The sequence below is a fragment of the Callorhinchus milii genome, unplaced genomic scaffold (assembly GCF_018977255.1).
Source record: "Callorhinchus milii isolate IMCB2004 unplaced genomic scaffold, IMCB_Cmil_1.0 Scaffold1, whole genome shotgun sequence".
In the NCBI taxonomy this organism is placed as follows: domain Eukaryota; kingdom Metazoa; phylum Chordata; class Chondrichthyes; order Chimaeriformes; family Callorhinchidae; genus Callorhinchus; species Callorhinchus milii.
In genome coordinates this window covers 68398922-68420927 of record NW_024704742.1, presented here as the reverse complement: position 1 = coordinate 68420927, position 22006 = coordinate 68398922, and the positions used below count along the sequence as shown (strand labels likewise).

The 22006-nt window shown below is 39.3% G+C and overlaps 1 protein-coding gene across 2 annotated transcripts in view; it reads left to right on the top strand.

Moving 5' to 3' along the window:
• The window catches only part of LOC103181498 (protein tyrosine phosphatase receptor type A), a 108990-nt gene that overhangs the window by 43481 nt on the left and 43503 nt on the right, over positions 1-22006 (top strand). Inside the window, exons 3-6 of one of the 2 annotated variants that reach the window (XM_042343605.1) lie at positions 7811-7887; positions 8730-9005; positions 13250-13270; positions 19676-19702. In XM_042343605.1, the coding sequence (XP_042199539.1) occupies positions 7818-7887; positions 8730-9005; positions 13250-13270; positions 19676-19702 (394 nt within the window). In that variant the 5' untranslated portion in view covers positions 7811-7817. The remainder of the gene's footprint in view (positions 1-7810; positions 7888-8729; positions 9006-13249; positions 13271-19675; positions 19703-22006) is intronic. The other variant, XM_042343616.1, reaches the window with a different exon arrangement.

The window sequence follows — 22006 nt, the reverse complement described above, 5'->3', positions numbered from 1 at the left end:
CTTTTAAGAGAGAACTGGATAGGTATCTGGGGAAGATGGGTTTGCAGGGTTATGGGGAGAAAGCTGGTGAGTGGAGTTAATAAAAGTCAGTTGCTCTTGTCAAAGAGCCGGCACAGACTCGATGGGCCGAATGGTACAGTGTGAGGGGCGCTATATAAATGCAAATTGTTATCTTTGAATTGGCCTGATGGTAGTCACTATCTTTGTGATTTTTGAATCTGAGTGTCTTTATGAGATCACTTACAATAATAATAATTAATCTTAAATTGATTCCATTTTTATTTTGATCAGCTGGGTGTCCGACACATGCTGAAATCCTGTGCTTAAAAGTAATCAAACAGTTTCTGACTTGTCCTCCTGGGGGAAGGTAAGTGAGGTCTCTTCGGAGCTGAACTGGCTCCAATGTGATATGTTTGGCAACGGAATATTGGAATCGAGGCAGCCCTCTATGGCAGTCTCGGTAGTCCAGTTCCTGAGCCAGGCGGGTCCGCAGTATTCCAAGGCACTGCTGATGATAGCAAGGCCAGCCTGGCCCATCGGCAGGACCTGGAAGGGCAGACCAGTCATTGGAGGCAGGGAATCAAATGGGGCTTTGGCTTGCAAGCTCCTGTTAACCCTGCAAGCCAAAGCCGTAACAGGTAGGGTGATCCTAGCTGGACAAGCAGCAGGAAAACTTGCCAGACAGCAATATCAGTGGCAAGCTATGTGGTTTTAGCTGGTTAGACTCCAGCAGTTACCCCAACACATACTCTTGGGTCCCCAAGCCTTGGCTCTTACCAATCTGCGCCTAATATTTTCCCGAATTAGTTAAGCAGGATGTGTCCCTCCAGGGAGAGAGTGCACATTCCATTCCAACAATCTATCCCTGGGATTTCCAAGGGGAGGTGGGATGGATGGAATTATCAGCTTGGTTTGGATACTCTTAAGCAAAGTGATGGGTTTCCACATGTGTCAAACACCCGGCTGACCACCTCCAAATTTTTTTTTGACTAATTTGAAAGAATTTTGTAAGAGTTAATCGCAGTGAAATTTGATGCACCAGGATTTCTTTCCTGTATTGCTCTTCGATAGTGTATAAATTAGTCTTTAATGAGCTCTATTGACTCTTGTGACTGCTAGATTTGCCACAGGCAGAGAGTAAAATGGAGGCTCTTCGACTTTGTGCAACAAAGCAGTACACTATCCATCATAATAATTAACTGCCAGCCTGCACGATTTAAAGGTGACCACTAAGCATTGGATATGTAACTTGAAGGTGCTCTTTTTCAAGAGTAAAAGGAACATTACAATCCAGCCCCAAGATTTATCAAAGACTTGTAATTTGGAATCGTCTCGATTGTTTTAATTGATACCTTGATTCATTCAGGGCTCGTTATAATGCAGTACTCTGTTCCAATATCTGGGTCTGAGGCTGTGTTATAAGCGACGCAAGGAAAAAAATGATTAAATTCCAAGTTACCTCTGACATAACACTGCACTCTATGCACAGAAAACACTGCTAATAATAATAAAAATAATAATCCTTGCATTTGATATAGCACCTTATTACGTCATCGAGATAATAATAATAATAATAATCCTTGCATTTGATATAGCGCTTTTCACGTCGGGAGGACGTCCCAAAGCGCTTCACAGAACACACTGTAAAGTGAATTGACTGTATTTTATGGGTGAAACGCGGCAGCCAACTTCGCACAGCAGTGTCCCACAAACAGTCAAGAATTGAGTGACCAAATTTTTTTTTGAGGGATTATTTCTCCTGGAAAACAATCCGCCAATCAACTAACAACCGGTCACATATCTATGCAATGTGCGTTTACTTTCTTTTCAAATGACATCAGAAATGCTTCCTGCATATAGGATGCAATTATGTAACACTGAGAAAGTGATATCAGCAGTAACCTGATGTGATGAAGTGGGCCTTTATTTTACTGAAGGAAGTTGGCTACTCAGTGCTGGAAGTCAGGTGTATCATACTTCTGGTTAGCGTGGGTCCATAGGGTATAAGTGAGGCTGCTGTATACCAGTGGGGGTTATAAGAGTGTTGCACTGAAGTCCAATTGAACACCTTGTGGACTACAATCTCGGCAACACACATTTTTGTCTTTCAGTCAATAATTTTTGTGTTTTTTCTGTATAAAACTTAAAAGCTTAGATTGGAAAAAGGAACATTCTAGTGTGATCTCACTTAACTCCTACTTTGAAACATGATACTCCTGTTGCTATAGTTATAATCTGGAATCCAAACAGTATACACTTCTGGCAAATCTGCCAAACCTAAAATTATGTGAAGTGAAATGTTGTATAAATTTGCTCTGTACTGTATGTCTGCCTCTCATCAATGTCGCCTTTCAAGCTATAACTTTCCCAGGTAATGTTTTTTGTTAACCCAGACTATTTCAGTTGGTTATCCGAATAGGATGGCTTTGTCTTAAAAGTATGTTGCATTTGGCAATGTGGCTTGGAATATAGTGTTAGCCTTAAAATACCAAATGAGGACAAGAGGTAATGTGATCTGTGATCACTTATTGTATCAACTGCTTTGGTTCCTCTTTCTAATAGAGCTTCAAAGACTCCTCTCCCATTCCTAACTTTATCTTGGTTTGTCGTATTATTTAAAGTGTAAATCAATCAATTCAGCAATTCTTTTAGTAGTTTTGCCCACAAAATATACAGTCAATTCACTTTACAGTATGTTCTGTGAAGCTTTCAAGACGTCTCAACGATGTGATAAGGCGTTATATCAAATGTAAGAGTTATTATTCCATATCAATTGAAAACAACATATGTTGTTATTTGTTATATCTGTGTGAGAATACATCATATCTGGTATGGTTATGTGTTATTTTGTGTTAACCGGACTCAGCTAATAGAACTCTTACATCTGAATCAGAAGATTGTGGGTTCAAGGCCCTCATTGGGATATTGAGTTCACAGGGCTGACTTTGGCCTGACATTCTGAATGCATTACTGGAAAGCACTTGCAAAAATTGGTTGCTGTGTTTGTCTACACAGTCACTTCACAGAAAGTGCTTTGAGAAGTCGAGAAACCTTTGTAGTGCTTTAAGTTTTGACATTATAGGCACTATATGTGAAATGCAATAATTTATTGTTTGGACAGTATTTTTATTCACAGTTTCTGTTCCCTGTATAATGCTGCAGATGTTTTGTTATCAGTTGATAGCAATGATTTATAAAAATATATTAGTGTGAGTACTTTTGAATAAAGTACTTTTGGTGTCAGTTTAAGCGCTTTGAGATACTACCCCGCATGAGAGGCATTATATGAATGTAAATTGTTTTTGATGTGTATGTATTCTTTGTTATAGAGAATGCACAGAATGATGCTGGGGTCTTATTTGAGTGAGAGCGATTAGAAGTGCAGAAATTTACAGAGCATGAGGAGCACATTTGGCCCAGAGTTTGTACCCGACACTTGGAGCAAGCTGTCCATTCAATCCTATTTCCCCACCTTAACCCCATACTCCTTCAAGCAACAATGAACAAGCTGCTTGCATATTTCCGGACTGTTAGAGGTAGTGTTTGGACTGTAGGCTTCTGAGATTTTCCATTTGTGTGAATGAAGTGAACCAAGCCTGTCTCAATGTGTGCCATTGTATGTCTGCCTCAAGTGGTCTGCAGTTATAATACCTTGGATATATGAGCATGTGTTCCTGAACTTGGATTCCAGGAAGCATCTCGCAGCAGCTGTCACGCTGAACCTCAGAATTTCCTCATCAACTGTTTGAAGGAAAATCTGCTTTAGCCTGGAAGTTTAAATCATTATGGAAGGGGGGAAGGGAAAGCAAAAGGGATTTGACATTGCAAAGGCAAGTTGTTGTTGTCTATAGCCTTTTCCACTTGTGTCTGGGGTTGTGGTTCCCACCCAGCTGTTAGTTTGATTTCCCAGAACTCAAGATTAGATCCTTGTTGGTATTATGCCCATATCAACAATCTAATGTTTTAAATTAAGTTGTTTTTGAATTTTTTTAATGTACTTGATTTCTGTTACTTTCTGTTTAGAAATCCCATCGGATTTCCCTGGCTTCATACACTGCTCAAAAGTTAAACCAAATGATAGAATCATAGAATCTTACAGCACAGAAGGAGGCCATTCTGCCTATTTTGCCTGTGCTGGCTCTTTGAAAGAACTATCTAACTTGTCCTGCTGCCATGCTCTTGCCCCGTAGCCATGCAATTTTTTCCTTTTCAAATACATATCAAATTCCCTTTTGAAAGCTACTATTGAATCTGCTTCCACCACCCTTTCAGACAGTGCATTCCAGATTGTAATAACTCACTGGGTAAAACAAAATAGTCAAATATAAGCTGCCATTTATAAATAAACACTATTCTGGGTTAATTAATACTTGCCCAAAGCGGTCAATATTGTGGTTATCTTTTGGTTTCTTCATTATGTTTTTCTCAAATTCGTTCTTAAAAATCTGTTAAGGAATTTTCCATAGAGCTCAAAGGGGAAACAAGTAACCGTGTGAAAAAGATTCATTCCATGGGGATTGCATCTGCTATTTGCAATTACCGGCAAGGCAGTATGTTTGATCCACTCTCACACTTATTGCAACCATCTGTTCTGTCATTTTCGCTCATTTGGTAGCACTTTCACCTCTGGGTCAAAACATTCCAGGGTCAAGTATTGAGAGTGATGTATTGGAGGTATTAATCTTTAATACCTATTGCCCTGTCCGCCGCACCGTTGGCGGTCGGCCATCTGCCTTTCTACCCCCACCTTTTGGAAACCCATCCCATAGAACCTTCCCTTCGCCCCCTCCCTTGCCTCCTTCAAGGCCTGTCTCAAGACTTCTCTTTGACCGAACCTTCGGTCACACCATCCCCCACCCTCCTGTTCCCAACCCCCAGCTCGGGTTCAAATCCTTGATTGTTCATCAACTTGGGACATCCCCCCGACGTCAAGTGTAAGTTGTTTTTTGTTGTATATTAGCTGTTTAAACCACGGATTTATCTACCAGTTCTATCAAACATTAAAGGCCTTGTAGCACGATTTGGGAGTGCTTCTCGTCGGCAGACTAATATTCTTACCTCAGACTAATTCACAGAAAAAATTATACCTTTTGGTCATTCATCTCAATGCTGTTTGTGAAGCACTTCAAAGTAACTCCTTGAATGAAACACTTTGTGATATTTTGCATTGGTAAATTGCTTTAACAAGTACAACTAATGTATTTGTTTATTTAATTTGTTCCTGCTGTAACCTATCAGCAACTCAGACCTTTTGTGCTCTTTAAGTAGCACTAAAATGCAGCTGCAGCAAAAGAGAATCCAGTATTGAAGTGTTACAGATATCAAGAATCCAACTGCAACCCATCCCGTTATTTATAACAGTAATAAATTACTTCCAAGGATAACTCCATGGTTCTGTTGTGACTCCGTTAATTAATAGGTTCAGATATTTTAATATCTATACGTAGTCATTTTATTTTATCATAAGGGAAGTATTGTGTTCAGCTGTGAAGCAAATAGATTTGAACATTAAATTTGCTGACTGTAGTATATTCAGTTCATTATAAACAAGATTTAATACATCTCAAAGCGTGCATAGCAAACATTTAAAAAGTTATATGCACCTTATTGTGATACTCCCTACCCCCAGCCCACCTACATACTGTAGAAAGTGACTTGTCTGACAGCTTGGAGACCTGCAATAGAGGGATAATGGGTGTCTCCATACTCATGTAGAATAATAATGCTTGTATTTGATATAGCGGTTTATCAAGTTGTTCGAAAGGTCTCCTGTGTTTCAGAGAATTTCCTGGGAATTATAGCAAAGCCAGGACCGTGCAGTGCCTCACGACGAGAAAGATGCTATATAGATGTACATTTGTTGCTGCTGTTTGTTTTAGTAGGATCATTCCTTCTGTATAGTGCGTATAAAATCATTTTGCTCTGAAGCTCTGGGACTCCCTTCCTCACTCCCGTTGCCTCGCCCCCTCTCTTCCTATTTTCAGGCCTCGGCTAAAGACCTTTCTTTCAACCGCGCCTTTGGTCACCTTCCTCCCCCTCCCCCTGGCTCGGCCCCGGGATCCGTCACTGAAGTGCTCTGAGACGCCGTCCGGCATGGAGGAAGCTATGTAAATCCAAGTTGTTGTTGTATTAAGCATGGGTTGGTAAGAAACAAGGTTTGGAGACCCCAAAGTGAGTGTTGGAGCTCAACCAGCTGAAACAGTATAGTTTGCCATTAGGAGCACTTTCTGATAAGCTTCTCACTACTTGTCCTATTAGGACCACCCTACCTGTTAGAGCTTTGGCTTGCAGGGTTAACAGGAGCTTCACATTAGCGCAAAGCAAGGTCCTACAAGCAGCCAAAAAGTGAATAATAATAATCCTTGCATTTGATGTAGCACCTTATCACATCTTGGATGACCAATCTATTTGCAAATTTAGCTTTCTCAATGTAAAAATTTCCACCAGGCTGCAGTATTAAAATTTCATATCAACCCAGATCTCAGGTGTCTGGTGTGACCAGATTTGCTTAGGCAAATTCAATTAATCTTCTGTCAATATTTGGATAAGGAACGTGGAAAGTTCCGAACAGCAATCAGTTACATAATCCACGCGTAACCTAGTACATTATATGTAGCTAAAGATGTCAGCTTTGACCATCTTACGTCATTGTGGCCTTTCTGAACATATTTTGCCCCTTCCTTTAATTTGTCTTTGTCACTTTTTATCTGAGAATAGAGCTTTATGAAGTGGTAAACATAATTTATACTTGCCCGCTCACCCTCGCTTTTAGTAGCAACTAAGCAACTAAGCAAAGCTCTACTTGTCAGCACATATGTCTTTTTCTAATGTTAAGGAGACGAGTACGACCGACTATACTATTCAAAATGGACCCTTATTGACTAATGTACAATACCAGATTGAATCTAAATAGTTTCTGAAGTGTTTTTCTTAAGCCAAGGAAAGCTACCTGTAGTACTGGGTTATATTTTTAAAAACCTTCAGATATAGGTGCACAATTTCTGTTAGTTTGTTGCTGAAATTGAACAGTTCAGTATCATGATAAACAATACTGCAAATAAACTGGTCTGTGTGTCAGCCTGGTGCAGTGGTTAGCACTCTCGCCTCTGGCCTTTCAAGACTTGAGCTTCTGTATTTTGTCACCAGGACTAGATATATTACAGCACTCACAATCTCTAGAGTTAGCAACAACAACAACAACAAGATTCCATTTATTGAGCGCCTTTCAAGTCGGGAGGACGTCCCAAGGCGCTGTGAGGTGAGAAACGAGTGAGGAGGTGGGACAGAAAGAGAGCATTAAAAGTGAGACCATCAGCTGTGGCAGTAAAACACACTTTTTAATAGTTGAATGATAGAAGGAGATATGTAGGAAAGGCAAACTGGTGTTGTATTGCAAACCAGTCATGCATTAAAAGATCTTCCTCTTCGAACGTGCCTACAGTTTCCTAACCTCTTTCCCCGGCTCGGTGTCAAGCTCAATTAACGTTAAGTGCTCCAAGACGCCACCCCTCGTGAAGGGCTTTATATAAATACAAGTTGTTGATGTAAACGATATGTCCCAAAAAAATGCCTCTTCTTAATTCAGTCACTTGCATGAGCTGATAATTTCCATAAGAAACATTACATCTGGGATTTTCATTAATTTTTTTATTCAATGTGAACTGAGTCTCTTAATTTTAGGAAAAATCTTAATATCAATACTTGTATATGCGTATTGCTGTTTATTCTTAATGATGAATGGTAGTTATAGATATTATGGCAAAGTATGTTTCGGTATGAAAAGGTGATGAATTTCCACTTTTATTTTCAGCATTGCCATGGATACCTGGTTTCTGCTTTTACTAGTAAGCAGTTGTTTGATATGTCTCACAGCAAACAAAGCAACAGGTAAGTGAAGGATGCTAATATGAGCTTCCAGCCAATATCATCTTAAATTCATTCACCTGTATTAATTTTACAAATTACTACATTCAGTGTATAATAAAAAAAGTTTTGACATATATCACTTACTCTCACTGTCCCTTTTAGTATGGGATGGGAATTAGAAGAGTGTAATTCATTTTTATACAATAGTGATGTGGTGGTTAGGATCTATAAAATCCCAACCCTTGTATTAACATAGCCAGCTGGCTCATTGCCCATGCCCTCTGAGTTACCATGCTAAGCAATGGCAACTTCACAGTCATCAAATCTCTGCAAATGTCGCTTCTTACGTTTACGCAGCAGACATGATGTGACATTGGTGATGATCAAATAACCCATTTTAGTGCAAGGACTGGCTGGTGTGAGAAAGCCAGCAGGCCAGTTGCGCTCATGGGTATTGAGTAAGGTTCATATTGCAATCATCTTAAAAACCCAAATCATACTGTAAAGCAATGCGTTATAACTGATCAGCACTGAAATTGGTGTCCAGTACTAACAACTAGGTTCCTACTTACTGCTAATAACATAATGGGTTCCTAGTTATGCCAATATGGAATGAACTGCTCCATTATTTGAAATAGATTGGGTGGATTATAAAATATGTTATGGTTTTGTCTTCTTTGTTCTCTCTGGTATAGTAGAACAATTAAACTTAGTTTGCAATAGTTAATAGGTGTGGGATACGAAAAACATTTTCTATTGTGCACTCTTATTTAATTTGTTGCTCATTTTTCATTCACGTGAAAATTTACTTTTTACACATCCACTTAGGTAGTTTCAGTTTGTGCTTTACTTTTCAATTTTAGTTTTTGCCACCGTCCCCTCCAACACAAGTAAACAAGGAGAAAACTCCACAATCCAGACAACTACCAGCCCAGGACTGCCCTTGAATGTAACTGAAGAGGATTCACAAATGTCGAATACAACCAATGCAGTCAATGGGACTTCGACTACAGCTGTAACTACAGGAACAACACTAGCTCATCAAGAAGTGATTATTTCTAATACAACAGTCAAGCCATTTACAACAGCACAAGGCAAAGCAAATGACTCCTCAGCTGAGACGACTATCCTCACAACAGGTAAAGAAAATTTCACCCTGACCCATTCTTTTGAGTCACTTTTCAATAGAGATTTTCAATAGTAAATCCTCTTGTGGCTATGCAGTGTTTTAATTAACTGACTATTTTGGTAAGTGGGAATTGTAGCATTCGTATTTAAGAAACCAGAAAATTGATATTTTAAAAATGAGCTGTCATTTGAAAACTTCATTAAATCGCTTATTATAAAATTATAAAATATTTTTGCATATCATTTCTCTTAACAACATTTTTCTTGTCGGGATCTTCTAGTATTTGAATTTAAGCATATCATCTGATTTTTATGAATTGAAGGGTGAGATGGAACAGAATATCATAGATGCTCATAGATGCTCTTTTCCCCCTTTTTTCCTTATCATGGACTACAACAACAAAAAAATTATATTGGATTAGCGACTTTCATGTGGGAGGGCATTCTAAGGCCCGTGCATTTTCTTTGGTTTCCACACGCATTCTTCAAAGAAAGGACTTACATTTTATAGAATCTTATGTTGAAATGTCTCCATATATTGTACTATATTATTATTGTCAAGTTCAGTGATTGGAGTTGGGTTTTGGGAGCATGATATCTATAATCAGTTGGTGATAGAAAATTATGGTATTTATACTGCAGTAAAATGATTCTGAATTCTTCTTGTTTCTATTGGTAAGTTATGGACAAAAGCACAACAACAAAATTACATTTGTATAGCACCTTTCACATCGGGAGGACGTCGCAAGGCGCTGTACAGTCAAGAGTTTCAGCTGGGGATCGGGATTGGGTAGGGTGGAGGGCGGGGGGGAAGCAGGGTGATCGAAAGCACAGTCGAAAAGGTGGGTCTTGAGATGGGTCTTGAAGGAGGCAAGGGAGGTGGCGAGGCAGAGGGACTGTAGGATGGAGTTGGTGGGGGCAGAGTAGCAGAAGGCCCTCCCGCCATTGGTGGGACGTGAAGCAGGCTGGAGACCGCTGAGAGGAGAGAGCGGGCAGGATGGTAGGCGTTAGGAGTTCGCAGAGGTAGGGGGGAGCAAGACCATGCAGGGCTTTGAAGGTGAGGACCAGGATCTTGAACTGTATCCTCTGTGTGATGGGAAGCCAATGGAGTCGGGCGAGGATGGGGGTGATAGGGTCACAGAGCCTGGTGTGGGAGAGAACTCGGGCTGCAGAGTTCTGGATGATCTGTAGTGTATGGAGGGAGGAGTTGGGGAGGCCGATAAGCAAGGAGTTTGCATAGTCAAGCCTCAATGCAATGAATTTGCGTATGAGGGTTTCGGCGGCCTGTGATGTGAAATAGCGGCGGAGCCGGGCGATGTTGTTGAGGTCGGGGAAGGCTGAGCACGTCATGGCACAGATGATGATGATACTGTCAGCGCCTGAGGTGAGGAGGTGCTGACGGGAGCAAATCAGGAGAGCCTCGGTCTTGTTGACGTTTAACTGAAGAAAGTTAGCTCTCATCCAGGACTTGATGTCTGACAGACATTCTATCAGGACAGCAGCGGTCCTGGAGTCAAGGGTGGAGGCAGAGAGATAGGGTTGGGTGTCATCTGCATACATGTGGAAGTTGACCCCATGTCTGCGGATGATGTCACCAAGAGGGAGCATATACATATTGAAGTGGAGGGGACCAAAGATAGATCCCTAAGGACTGTGCGGGTGCTAGAGGAGAAGCCATTTGTGGAGATGAAGTGGAGGCAATGTGAGAGGTACGATCTGAACCAGTCAAGGACAGAGCCATGAAGGTTGAGGTGAGAGAAGAGGTGATGGATGAGGATGGCGTAGTCAGCGGTGTCAAAGGCAACAGAAAGATCAAATAGTCGAAGGCAGCAGAAGCTTACAGAAGACAAGACAGATTAGTGGAATGGGGTGGCCAGGTGGAATTCAGCTTGGAGAATTCTGAAGTACTGCTCACTCATCCTCATCAATAAAGTCTGGCTGCGATATTGACAAAATTATTTAGTTACATGTGTGTATGAGATAATCTGGTTCACAATTTTACTAGAGCAGCATGTGCTGGACAGGTCCCCACCTTCTGGAACTCAATCACGCAGTCCCTACGCCTCGCCCCATCCCTTGCCTCCTTCGTGACTCATCTCAAGACCCTCCTCTTCGACCGTGCCTATGGTCACCCTCTTCTACCCGCACCCTCCGCAATCCCTACCCCCAGCTCGGGTCTGAAACACTGATTGTCCAGTGCCTTGGGACGTCCTCCCGATATGAAAGACGCAATACAAATGTAACTTTGTTGTTGTTGTGAATAGAGAGAGAGATGCACCCAAGCTCACGGAAAGGCAGAAACTCTCAATCACTCATTGTCACTCACGCACTCAAAGACCTACTATCTGTATTGTTTTCAAATTAGCAAAGGTGCTGGTTCGAATTATTTGGGTGTATGTGGCTCACTATTATCGTTTGGGAGGAAGGAAAAGGAAAAGGGTGACTTTCTCAATGAAGTGGTTTAGCAGAGAACTATAGAAGCACAGATGCAAAGGTCTTTAAAGATGGGAATGCTTAAATTCAAATATTAGTTGAAAAATTGTCAAGGCCATAATAAGGAAATGGACCTGGAGATTTCATTTATATATTTTTTTAAGAGTTAGCTTGCATTGTAGTATGTGTGTGGTTTGAACATTTCACATTTTAGAACGGGCATTAGAGCCACTGAGTAGGTAAACTAATGATTTTCTTGCATTATAGCAGAGATAAGTTGCTTTCGATACACTAATAAAATCTGTTACTTTGCATCTGCTATGTGCATTTCACAAATATGTAAACCCCTGAGAGAAATTAATTCATTGTTCTTGACCTTGTATAAATTAGACAAAACATTTAGAGCACAGATGTTAGTTACTTGGAGGTAATGTTGCACAGCACCCAAACATCAAAATAGTTTGCAGGCAAGTAGCAAAATAATAGTGATTCATTGCCTTTGTTGCCACACGTGACATTTATCCAAAGCTCAGAAGTTCCATTCTCGAGAAGCTTGAAGCGTTCCAGAATTCTGCAGCCCAAATCTTTCCTCTCTCTTTGCACACTATTGCCTCATTTCTTGCCAAGTTGGCCACAGCCCCCCAAAAGATTGAGTTTAAGATAAAATTAATAAGAATCATCCTTGCATTTGATACAGCACTTCATAGAATATATTGGTAAAGTGAATTGACTGTATTTTTTATGGGCTAAGTATGGTAACCAATGGCCACAGAAGTGTTCCACAAACAGTTGTGAATTGAGTGACCAATTTTTATTCATTTATTTTTTGGGGGAGAGATTACCCCCAGAAAGTGATCCGACTTTCGACTAACAACCGGGTTCCTACTTACTGCTAGTTAAGCAGAAGCGTGTGGAATACGGAAGCTTGAGAACGATTTTGCACTGCCCGGGAATCAAACCCGGTTCCTCTCGCTTGCCAGTCACTGTGCTATGGGACTCAAATTCCTCCATTGTTTACCATCCTATATATACATTAGTTTCCAGGTATTGTAGTACTTTCCACACTTATGATTCTTGTCTATTGATTGTTCCTCTCTATGCTCCACTATCAGTCACCCAAGTCTTTAGACATCTTCTCTGCTGAAGACCTTTCTTTTCGACCGTGCCTTTGGTCACCTTCCTCCCCTTCCCCCTGACTCGGCCCAGGATCCGTCACTGTAAAGCACTCTGAGACGCCGTCCGGCGTGGAGGGCACTATATAAATCCAAGTTGTTGTTGTTGTTACCTTCTGGAAATCTCTTTGAAAACCATTTCGTTTTCCAAAAATGTATCTCATGACCAACATCTTTAAACCTTATTTTTCTGTTCAGTGTCTGTCACCATATTTGTCAAGCACATAAGGTTTAAGTGAGGAAGGCACTATATAAGTGTTTGGCAGTTGGACATTTGATCTATGCAGAAACCCATTGTCATGCTTAAGAGTACCAAAACCAGACAGGATTCCACATATGCATGGAAATTTCCCTTTATCTGAAATGGCATATACTGCTTCTCGAATCCCGAAACATATCAAGTACGGTTTGGTAAGAACTATGGCTTGGGGACCCAGAGTGTGTGTGACCAACTAAAACCATGGAGCTAACCATTGAACACACCATCTGGTAAACTTCCCTCTGTATCCAGCTATGTCATTGCTGTAATTGGCAATTTCAGACAAATAATTAGGGTTGGGATGCAGCGATTATTAATTGAAAAGATGAACTAACTTTTCTTGTACTGGCAGCAGGTATTTCAATTATTAATAACATCTCTTTTTTTACAGATGGCAAAACTGCAGGCACAGGTAAGAATTTGTATATTAGGCAATGTAACAGTTTCCCTTACTTCCATTTCTCATGAACTGGGCTTCATTTATTTCCATTACACAGTTACCATTATCATTTAAAGCTGTTGTTTGGTCTAGTTTTGTTGTCAAAGCTGCAAGAAAGCTTCAACAAAGGGAAGTGTTATGACAGTGAGATGTGGGGTACTGATGCCAGGACCGTTTATTGTATTCAATCTCTTGATTCAACTTTATGCTTATTTTACTTTTAGTTTCTCCTCTTGATAAATCCTTCTTTCCCTTCCACACCCCAATGTACCTCTTCTCAAGATGACTGAACAGCACAGTAGTTAGTGTCTGCCTATGTTGAGTTGCAGCCAAAAGCAGCCTGAATAACCGTTTTTCTCTATTGGGAAATAGATGGCAAGGTTGAGAATGGGAGTTCATCATATGAAGAATTACTCTCACAAGCATCTTCTCCCTACCGATTGAGACACATATTCACAATTTGAGACTGCAACGCCTAGTATCAAACAACTGAATATAAATCATGAACCTTGTTCACCTAAATTGTCCCATGCGTGCGCGCGTGTGTGAATACTTTTTAAGCGTCCAAATCTGGAGTCCTGTAGTATAGTGTTTAGAGCGCTCGCCTCACATGCGAGAGGACCCGGGTTTGATTCCCGGTCGGGGCGAAACGTTGGGCTTACTAAACAAACACTCGTGCGTATGGGACAATTTAGGTGAACAAGGTTCACGATTCAAATTCAGTTGTTTGATAGTTTCCTTACTCCACACACATATACACCTCTGTTTACCTAGCAGCCAGTAGGAACCTGTTTGTTAGTCGATTGACAGATCGCTTTTCCGGGGGTATAATCCCTTTTTTTTAAAAGAAGTAATAATTTGGACACTCACTCAATCCACAATTGTTTGTGGGACACTTCTGTGCACAATTGGATGCTGCGTTTCGCCCACAGAATACACAGTCGATTCACTTTACAATGTATCCTGTGAAGCGCTTGGAGACATCTCGAAAAAGTAATAAGGCGCTATATCAAATGCAAGGATTATTATTGTTATTACTTTAAGATTATAATGGAAGATAACTCCATAATCACTGGTCTTTTGATTTTGTGTAGAATCTTATTCTTCTGAAGTAACTAGTTTGAATCCCATTCAAATCCTGTTATCCCTGCAAGTGAAACACTTACATGGTAGTCCTAGCTAAATAAGCAGTGGGAAAATTGAGAAGACCATGATTTCAGTGACAAACTAAGCAGTGTTAGCTGGTTAAACTACACCAGTACCCAGTGGTGTCCCAAGCCTAAGCTCTTACCATCCTGTGCCTAATACTCTCCAGAAGGAGGAGTGTCCCTCCAGAGAGAGAATGTGCATTCCATTATAAACATGGGAATTTCCATGTGTAGGTGCATGCATGGAATTCTGCTTCGTATGGATAATTTTAGGGATGGCAATAAGTTTCCACATGTCAGATATTTGGCTAACCGAAAATGTGATGTCTTGTCAGGGCTGGTTGTATAGTTTTCTGGAGCTGTTGATTCATTCAGTTGAAGTATGATATAAATGATCCTTCAAATAAATTCATCATTCACTTTATCCCCATTTTATGAGATTTTGCTGTTTGCAAAGTGGCTACACAGTCACTACACCTGACAATAATTACCTGGGAAGGGTTGGCAGATGTTTAGATGTTCTATATGGTACACCAAATAAATTATTATTAAAATATTTTAAAAATAAAGAAAATGGCCTTTCTTTTATGTTTTGAGTTCTCTAAAGAGAGTGCAGTACTCTACAAGATTGTGTGTGGGTATCCAATGAGTGCCATTGCTGTAACAAAATGCCAAAAAGTATTATACCCTTAGTAAAAATGTATTATCATTACCATTTGCAGAGATGCTTCCACTTTGTAAATCAGACATTATGACCCTAAATTTCTTTAACAGTTAAACCCATCCTACAGAAAGCTCATTTAATATTGCGTAAGTATACTGTGCTTCAGATTCTGTCCAACATGCGATAGGCCTCCCTAAATCCTTTAGACGGCCTTTTCTGTTCTCATAGAAAAGTGCAAATACTTTATAGGAGGTTGTCGGAGCTTTATAGGAGGTTGTAATTGTAAATTATAAAAAGTACAATTAAAATGTAGCCTCCTTATGAGGAATTTGAGGAATGCTTACAAATCACAATGGTGGGACTAGTAGGCTTGAGCGTTGCCTGGGAATGATGGGCATGAACTTAGTTACAGTAAAGCCAGCTCAATGTGAGTCCAGAAAATATTTCTTTACACCAAGAAGCTTGGAATGCACGACTATAGAAGCCCATAGGTGCAAAAGTAATTTTAAGTCTTTGAGGGATATAGATAGGAATATAGATAGGAAGTAAGAGTATTAAGTCCAATAAAAAGAGGGTAATAGGATTAGAAGACCAATGGATCAAATGTTCTAAGATGTGAAATGTTCTGTCTTGGAAAGCTATAGGAATAACTCAGTGTTGTGAAGAGGAAAGGGGCAAAAAAAAATTGTTTACTGAATAGCAGCAGTAAGTAGAGTCACGATGAGTTGATTAGTTTCCTCTGCTGAAAATTTGTGTTCTAGTTCGAAAGCAAACTTCAATTTGTGTTCCTGTCTATGGATTCCATTAGAAGCAAGGTGAGTTTCATTTAATAACTGAAGAGTGAAGGCTTAAACAAAGTTATTACTGATGGAATTGATTGCAAATTAGCTCTTTAGATTGATCTATGACTTTGCAATCGGGAGCAAATGATGATACTGTAAATGGAATTAGCTCTGACTTGGGAACTGTGTCCAGTGGAATTATACAGAGATTTTCGGGTTTTTGATATTTATTCATATACTTCAGGAATGATTTAGAGGACGCAGCTTTGAGATTGGGCAGAAAAATACGCAGAATGGAAATACACTTGAAATATCAGAACAAGAAAGATCTTTTGAGTTTTGGTGAAGTGGTCAGTGTGCTCATAGAGTTAAGAAGGCAAATACGTTGTTGTGATGTTTAGCTAAGGGGATGACTTAGAAGTCAAGAGTTATTTATCATTAAAATTGGGTTGCTAGATTAATTCCGCAGAGCTAGTATACTGTGGGGGTGGGGGGATGGGAGAAGGAAGAGAACAGTCATGTTTAAAATTATGCAGGGCTTGGAGTGATACATTTTTGAATTGTGTAGAAATTTCCAATACAAGTATGTTAGAGATGATGGTGCTTGTGGCCATGAACAAGTACATAACACAATACAAATTTACACATATTTAATATCAATAAACGAGACAAAATGTTTTTTCAAATTAAATTGAGCTTTTTAGACATGCATATGAATAACTGCCATCAAATGAATAATAACAGAACTCCCATATAGTGCATTTATCTGTATCCTGAGTGTGGTTGCTCCCCTCACACCTGCTGTACTGACGCCTATTCTCTTAACTAGGCTCTACCTTCAATGACCTCATTAACCCTGACAATAAGGTCTCAACATTTCAGTTTCTTCAATTAATGGAACTGCTGACCCCTCCAAAGTGAGGCTCGACAGTTCTCTGCCCTATCATAAAATCTTCTTTATTAATAATAATAATCCTTGCTTTTAATATAGCGCCTTATCCTGTCTTCGACACGTCTCAAAGCACTTCACAGACTATAAAGTAAATTGACTCTATTTTGTGGGCGAATCGCTATATCAAAATAAATATAAAAATTCCTGACTTTTTAAAACATCTTATATTCAAATTTTAAAGAATATTTTATAATAAAACCATTATATTCAAAAGGGCAACAAAACAGAACAGGAAATGCATTTATTTTGGTAAGGGAGTGATTGGCATGTGGAAAAGCGCAGCTTAGAACAAGAAAGCTACCAATTTCAGATTCCTAAGTAACGTCAGGCCCAGGGAGCTTTTAAATACATGATCTTACCCACATGAATTGATTATGCTGATTTATAAGGAGTGGAAATTGTAGATATTAATTGTAATATCATATATTTGGTTAGTTTTCAGCTTCTAGCTACATGACTCACTCTGGTGTAAATGTCAGAGAAAATGCTTTTAAAATCAGCAGAATGAGTAAACTGAAGCTGTGAGCAAGCCACCATTAGTAACTTACCAGTAATGCTATATGACAGTGACTTTGTTTTTAATGAGTCACTAAACTGGAGAGTTTATCTGGTTTTGTGATAGGTTCACAAAATACAGTATATAATAATAATAGTTGCATTTGATATAGTGCCTTATCACTTCTTTGAGACATTTCAAAGTGCTTCACAGAATATACTGTAGAGTGAATTGACGTGTATTTTGTGGGCGAAACATGGCAGCCAATTGCACATAGCAGTGTCCCACAACCAATCGTGGATTGAGTGACTAAATTCTTTTTTTAAGGCATTATTATCCCCGGAAAAGGGATCCGCCAATCGACTGACAACCGGGTTCTTACTTACTGCTAGGTAAACAAAGGCGTGTAGAGTAAGGAAACTTGCCCAACATTTCGCCCTGTCCAGGAATCAAATCCCAGTCCTTACGCTTGCGAGGCAAGTGCTCTAACCACTAACCTGTAGGACTTCATGGCCAATGATGCTGTGAGTCCCCTACATTTGAATTTTACTACCTGCATACAGGAGTTTTAAAATGATAGACAAGTCAAGCTGCCTTTTGAAAAATGATAAAATCCCTTTAGTAATAATATTCAGGAACTATTGGATCTCAATATCTATACTATAATAATACTTTTAAAAACAAATAAGAATACATTTTATTTTAAAAGATTTGCTTGACGAAAGAAGACCAAGGTCCATCCTTTTGGCCTCCGACCATCCTGGCATTCGACTGCACATGTCACATCCCAATCTATATACTGTATCCCGCGATATTATTTCCTATAAGAACATAAGAAATTGCATTAATATGTACCTGTATGAATTTTGGGAAGTGAAATTTCCTTCACCCACATATAAGACCACTCAAATCTCTCAAGATAAATCCTATGATCAAATATTGAGAAAGATGCAGTATAAGATTAATGTTACAAGCAATTTTGGATTGATGCCATTAACTTTTTTTTACATTATAAAGCATCAAGTTGAATGACTATTTCAACTTGACTCTATGAGCACAGGAAAGTCAACAGAGTTTATACCCAGTGTAATGCATGTTTCTTGTGTGGAGACATTCAGTGCAATATATAGAGTAAAGTTCCAAATGATGTCACTGTCTGAGAAACCTGTAGCTTTGTGGTTAGAGCGCTCGCCTCGCAAATGAGAGTACCTGGCTTCGATTCCCGGCAGGGCAAAACGTTGGGCAAGTTTCCTTACTCCACACGCCCTGTTTACCTTACAGTAAGTAGGAACATGGTTGTTAGTTGATTGGCAGATAGCTTTTCCAGGGGTAATAATCCCTTCAATTTTTTTTAATAGTTTGTTTACTCAATCCATGACTGTTTGTGGGACTGCTGTGTGCTGCTGCATTTCGCCCACAAAATATACAGTCAATTCACTTAACAGTATGTTCTGTGAACACTTTAAGGTGTCTCGAAGACAGGGATAAGGTACTATATCAAATGCAAGAATTATTATTATATAGATGTTTCCACGGGCAATTAATAATCCATCCAGACTTTTTGGATTAATATTGAGGTGAAAGTGGAGCAGCACTTGTGTTAGTGCGATTAGTGTAATAGCCTGGCTGCAGCTGGCCAAAGCTCTTAAGATTTTAGAGAATGGTTTGGAGCAGGGTGGCCTCTTTCACTCAGCTGGCCTTATTGATTTTGGATAATAAATGCTGAACAAAATAAATACTAAATGCATTGTGAGCTGGTACATTCTGTTGAGCACTATTTTGAGGGATTATGTGACTATTTTTATTGAGTGACCTGTGTGAATAGTGAATTGCACCACCTTGGTTGACAAGAGGAGAGAACAGATAAAGTGGTGATTTTAAAGTATGTAGATGTTGAGAAGACAGGCAGATTTATTGTATTTCTTATACTGTGAATCCTTATGTGAATTGTGCATTGCTGTAAACTCAAGCAGTGATATAGAGAAAGGTGTGTTTATAGTAGTATCTCGTGCTCTCAATGCTGTGTGTGTTGATTTTCATCAGTATTTAAAAGAGCAGAGGTCTGGACAGATCCATAAATAAATTTGTATTTCTTAAAAAATTATGTAGAAATTATTAAAGATGAGGACAGGAGAAAATCTGTGGCTGTACATGCATCAGATCAACAATCACAGATCCTAAATACATGAAATATCTAAGGAATACATTTCAAGAACTGTAAGTGAGTTAGTTTCTTAGATTTGTGCTGGCATCTGTTGCATTTCATACCATTGCCATCATCATGTTTTATTGCACACCTCCGAGGTAACAATTAATTGTGCACTGTTGTTGTACAGGCGGATCTGACCCAGGGGGAGGAAAAGGTGAGCAGTTTTGAGTTCTTCCTGTTCTAAAATCAGTCTATTGTGGCATCTAACTGTGAACGTCCATCTGTCCAAAGCATCTCTTGCTCACTTGGCTATTGTGTCTGTGTCATTGTGCAGCATTGTGTGTGCATTCAATATGGTATTGTTTATAAATGACCAGTTGATTTTCATATGGCTTTGACCAGTATATCGTCTTTTCCAGCCCTATGATCCTATACAGAATACAATAACACAACTTTAAACTTGGCATTTGGGAGAACAGTACAAGTTGATTATTTTATTACTTAAAGCTAGGGACTATTTAAAGTCAGGCATTACTAATTTCCACTGTAAATATCCTGTTTGTATGTGAAAGTCAATGGCTAAAAATAAATTTTCTCAAAAAAATAACTCATTGTCTGAATCGTTTTGGACTTTTATCAGCATTGAGATGCTCATCCATTGCAGTGCGGAAATTTACGTACCAATGCTGCACTCAAATGACTTCCATACCCTGCAGTGTTGCACAGTTGACTCAGTGTGATTCAACACATAACCTCTTCAGATTGCATTTTTGATACCCAGGTAATTATATGATGCCAGATTTGTTTACATTTCCTGCTATCAATCTTTGAGAGCGAAGGAGCTTTTAGAAGATTTGTTGTGAAAAATGTTGTGGTATTCTTTAGTTGACTGTCTTTGACGTGGACAGAAAACGCTTGAGTTTTTTATGATCCAAAATAAATCCTGACTTATATTTACTTGTTCAGTTTTTTTTGCATTATTTTTCCCCATTTAGCGCTCTCTTATTATTTGACATGACAAAACATGAAATGTCCTAGAAAATACATCTTAATTGTATGGATATGAGCTGTCTTTAATAGTTCTTCTAGTGACCGTGTCCACTGGGATAGTTGTTTTTACTTAGTGAATAGCTTTGTTCTTTTGCCACATTGGATAACATATTTCAGGAAGCCACAATACAGTGCAACCCAGTTATAATGTGCTTTGTCATAACACAAGTTTGCTTATAATATATTGTGAACACTATTTACTGCATATGCCTGCAGCTGGCTGGCTCATTTCCATGGGTCTCCTGGCTCTTGCGCTAAAAAAAAGCCAGCTTTGGGTCATCATGTGGTCGCGGATGTCACTTCGCTTGCACAGTGTGCAAGAAATGACACAGCGAGCAATGCAATGTCCCAGACGTCAGACTTTTTTGTAAGTGCAGAAGCATGCACAGTGAATCCAAATAAGAACTGACTGTCTACAGTGTCCTACTTGTAGGTTGTGTTGGGATTTACGGATCCCCAACTTACCACCTTGTAACTGGGCTCCATTGTATTATTTCCTCGGTATTTAACAGATTGTCCAGCATTTTTAAATTGACTAACCCCATTAATTCTGATTAAATTTACTGGGGAAGCTTTCTGAAAATAAATTGGTGCAACAGATTCACATTTTGATCAATTTAATTTTAGACTATTCTTCCCCACTGCTTTTAACGCTGCAGCCTTTCCCTCATTGGAAACGTAGGACGTGAGTCGTCAATTAATGTTGCTGTTCAGTAAAACTAACTACAAGGTGATTAATGAGCGTGCATAAGGAAAGGCAGCGAGTGAAGAGAAAAAAGGCCATTCATTTCACTGAAGCTCATTCTTCCAGTGAATTACCTATTCCCTCCTCCCTTCCTCTTATGGTATCTCATTTTATTATGATTGGCTCTAACAGTTTTGCTTTATTGTGTTGCCCAGCTGTTTGCTCACAACATTTTTTCAGTCTGAGTAGAGATTATCCTCTTTGTGTCTCTAAATTTAGTTTTTACTCATTTCTGTTTATTTTCTCTGGCCAAACCTTTGTGGTTTGCTTTCAACAAATACTCTTTATAGTGCTCAATGGGCAGTCTCAGAAATGGTGTAGGACAAGAGCCCAAACTAACCTACCCAAATATTGTCAAAGTTAGAGAATTATGTCACATATTTTGTCTGGCTTGATTATTAGGAATGCATTTGCCAAGTTCCTACCTCAGATAGGTACTAAAATACAACAACAACTTGCATTTATATAGCACCCTCCACGCAGGATAGTGTCTCAGAGCACTTATGTGTTTGCTTAAATGTTAAGTAAAATGTGTTTGCTTAACTTTGACTCCATTGCCATTTCTCATAAAGTGTGAGCAGGGAAAGGGACGCTGGAAGGTCAGATAACTAAGAGATCCTTTTTGCACATTAGCAGTGGAATGTAATGATAAATCTGATCAGTAGTTTAGCCAAAGAAACCTGAGATTTTAGAATGGAAAAGAATGCATGGTTGTATTGGATA